Source organism: Seriola lalandi, unplaced genomic scaffold, assembly GCF_002814215.2.
Source record: "Seriola lalandi dorsalis isolate HSWRI2012SDOR001 ecotype SW California unplaced genomic scaffold, Sedor1 jcf7180002054784, whole genome shotgun sequence".
NCBI classification, from domain to species: Eukaryota; Metazoa; Chordata; class Actinopteri; order Carangiformes; family Carangidae; genus Seriola; species Seriola lalandi.
In genome coordinates, this window is record NW_019525337.1 from 905,776 (window position 1) to 908,964 (window position 3,189).

At 43.7% G+C, this 3,189-nt stretch overlaps 1 protein-coding gene and 1 long non-coding RNA gene across 2 annotated transcripts in view; both read left to right on the plus strand.

The window, feature by feature from the left end:
- Nucleotides 1-3,189, plus strand: part of LOC147817985 (uncharacterized) — a 68,599-nt gene that overhangs the window by 48,910 nt on the left and 16,500 nt on the right. The gene's annotated exons all lie outside the window — the stretch shown is intronic.
- Nucleotides 1-3,189, plus strand: part of ano9b (anoctamin 9b) — a 27,691-nt gene that overhangs the window by 8,002 nt on the left and 16,500 nt on the right. Inside the window, exons 12-13 of the mRNA XM_023425579.2 lie at nt 901-1,005; nt 1,477-1,641. Of these exons, the coding sequence (XP_023281347.1) occupies nt 901-1,005; nt 1,477-1,641 (270 nt within the window). The remainder of the gene's footprint in view (nt 1-900; nt 1,006-1,476; nt 1,642-3,189) is intronic.

Sequence of the window (3,189 nt, forward strand, 5' to 3'; positions counted from 1 at the left end):
TGTTTACCCTCAGCAGAAAATGTTTGTCTTTAGGAAGAATTCAACAGTTACGAGAGTGAATGAAAGAGTGAAACAATGAAAATAAAAATTTAATTTAGTCTAAAAACTCTCTCTCTTCTCTTTACTCTCTCCATAACAATGTCAGCAAACTACATATTATGAGCCATGTTTTCCTGTTTTTTACTGTTGGGTGCTACTGGTCAGCACAGGTGTCATTGATTGTTACCATGGTAATATTGATCTTAGGACTCAGTTAGCTTGGGGGTAGAATGTTTTTGTGGGAACTCCCCACTAATCAGTGAGAACTGAAGAAGCCTTTCAGATAAGCGCTGCCTTCATATAGCTCTTGGCTCCATGCAGCAAAGGGCCCCTGCCTGATCTGAACCTGGGCTGCTGTGGCAAGGACTCAGCCTCGACACATACCGTAACATCCACACACTTTGATTTGTGTTTGTGCTACACCAACTCTAAATGAACTGTGAGCCTGCCGAGGCGGTGGCCCTCAGGTCAGAGGGCTGAACATGAGGACAGTTATTTAACAACATCTTATGACTGGCAGAGTGACCTTCTTTACCCTCAGCCAGTCTTCTGGGCTTTAACCGCACACAATGGTATTCACACACATTCGGCACTTCCAGACATTGACAGAGTGTGACTGCAGTAAGAATGAAATGAAAGTGGATGAAATCAGTTCCTCTGATTAAAACATGGGGTCTGCTTGAAATGCACTGTGGCTTGAATTTAGGAACTTGCAATGTAAGGACTATTCTAGTGTGTTACTATGTTGGAGCCCTTTAAAAATAACAAACTATAAATCAGATACAATTTCAATAGGTGCTGAGTTTTCTGAAGAATCTAAGAGATGTGTATAAGAGACAGCAGCTGTATGTGTGTTGACAGGAAGAACTGATTCTGAAAATAGTCAACGATCCAAACTGTACAACCAAACATTTCATACACTCCTACGTGCGCAGCACTGTGGTCCTCATCCTGGTTACACTCATGGTAAGACACACACACCGTGACACCCTCTGAAAACACCCCCAGATACACCCACTCCACACAAAACTAGGGACAGATTCATCCCTGCTTTTCACCAACATTCAACTTACTTCCTGTATTACTACATCCACATCCATCATAGAGAGAGCAGTCCAGACCAGGGCTAAAGGAAAAGTATATTTGTTAGCGGCGTTGTGCACAAATCACTGATTACTGACTATAACGGGAATGTTCTAAGAGCTCAAAATGAAACTGCATCACATCAGTTGACTCTACCTGGAACGACAGATGTAATATCATATTATTGTCAGTTATATAATCTCAGTCATTTCCCGCTGATTTGGGAACAATTGCAATTTATTGTAAAATACAGATGTATGGCATCAAACAGTTTGCAGCTTCACATAACTGAGAACAAAAGAAGAGGATGAGATAAATAGTGTGGATGCACAGTAGCGTGTCTTTGTGTTCCAGCTGATGCTGATCATCGGCCTCACTCAGGCTCTGGTGGTGTTTCGAGTTGTGGCCGGCCCCTTGATCTCTGAGGGCAGCTGGGCCTTCATTCGAGACCACGCCAACACTGTGGCTATGATGCTGGGAGCTGTGCTGCACTATGTCACCATTCAAATCATGACCCGGGTAAGTTTCCTCCACCATATTCTGCCTTAAGCACATTAATACAAGACATTTTCATTTACAGTGCATCCAGAAAGTATTAACACCCTTTCACTTTCCCCACATTTTGTTATGTTACAGTCTTATTCAAAAAAGGATTAAATTCCTTTTTGTCCTCATCAATCTACACACAATACCCCATAATGACAAAGCGAAAAAGGTTTTTTAGAAATTCTTGCAAATTTATTAAAAATAAAAAACTGAAATATCGCATGTACATAAATATTCACACCCTTCGCTATGACACTCAAAAGTGAGCTCAGGTGAATCCTGTTTCCACTGATCATCCTTGAGATGTTTCTACAACTTGATTGGAGTCTACCTGGAGTAAATTCAATTGATTGGACATGATTTGGAAAGGCACAAACATGTCTATATAAGGTCCCACTGTAGACAGTGCATGTCAGAGCAGAAACCAAGCCATGAAGTCAAAGGAATTGTCTATAGACCTCTGAGACAGGATTGTATCGAGGCACAGATCTGGGGAAGGGTACAGAAACATTTCTGTAGCATTGAAGGTCCCGAAGAGCACAGTGGTCTCCATCGTTCGTAAATGAAATAAGTTTGGAACCACCTGGACTCTTCCAAGAGCTGGCCGCCCAGCCAAACTGAGCAATCAGGGAAGAAGGGCCTCGGTCAGGGAGGTGACCAAGAACCCAATGGTCACTCTGACAGAGCTCCAGCTTTCCTCTGTGGAGATGGGAGAAACTTCCAGAAGGACAACAATCTCTGCAGTCCTCCACCAATCAAGCCTTTATGGTAGAGTGGCCAGACGGAAGCCTCTACTCAGTAAAAGGTACATGACAGCCCTCTTGGAGTTTGCCAGAAGGCACCTAAAGGACCATGAGAAACAAGATTCTCTGGTCTGATGAAACCATGATTGAACTCTTTGGCCTGAATGCCAAGCGTCACATCTGGAGGAAACCAGGCACCGCTCATTACCTGGCTAATACCATCTCTACTGTGAAGCATGGTGGTGGTGGCAGCATCATGCTGTGGGGATGTTTTTCAGCGGCAGGAACTGGGAGACTAGTCAGGATCGAGGGAAAGATGAACGGAGCAAAGCACAGAGATATCCTTGATGAAAACCTGCTCCAGAGCGCTCAGGACCTCAGACTGGGGCGAAGGTTTACCTTCCAACAGGACAACGACCCTAAGCACACAGCCGATACAACGAAGGAGTGGCTTCGGGACAAGTCTGTGAATGTCCTTGAGTGGCCCAGCCAGAGCCCAGACTTGAACTTGATTGAACATCTCTGGAAAGACCTGAAAATAGCTGTGCAGTGATGCTCCCCATCTAACCTGACAGAGCTTGAGAGGATCTGCAGAGAAGAATGGGAGAAATACCCCAAATACAGGTGTGCCAAGCTTGTAGCTTCATATCCAAGAAGATTTGAGGCTGTAATCGTTGCCAAAGGTGCCTCAACAAAGTACTGAGCAAAGGGTGTGAATACTTATGTATGTGCGATATTTCAGTTTTTTATTTTTAATAAATTTGCAAAAATTTCTAAA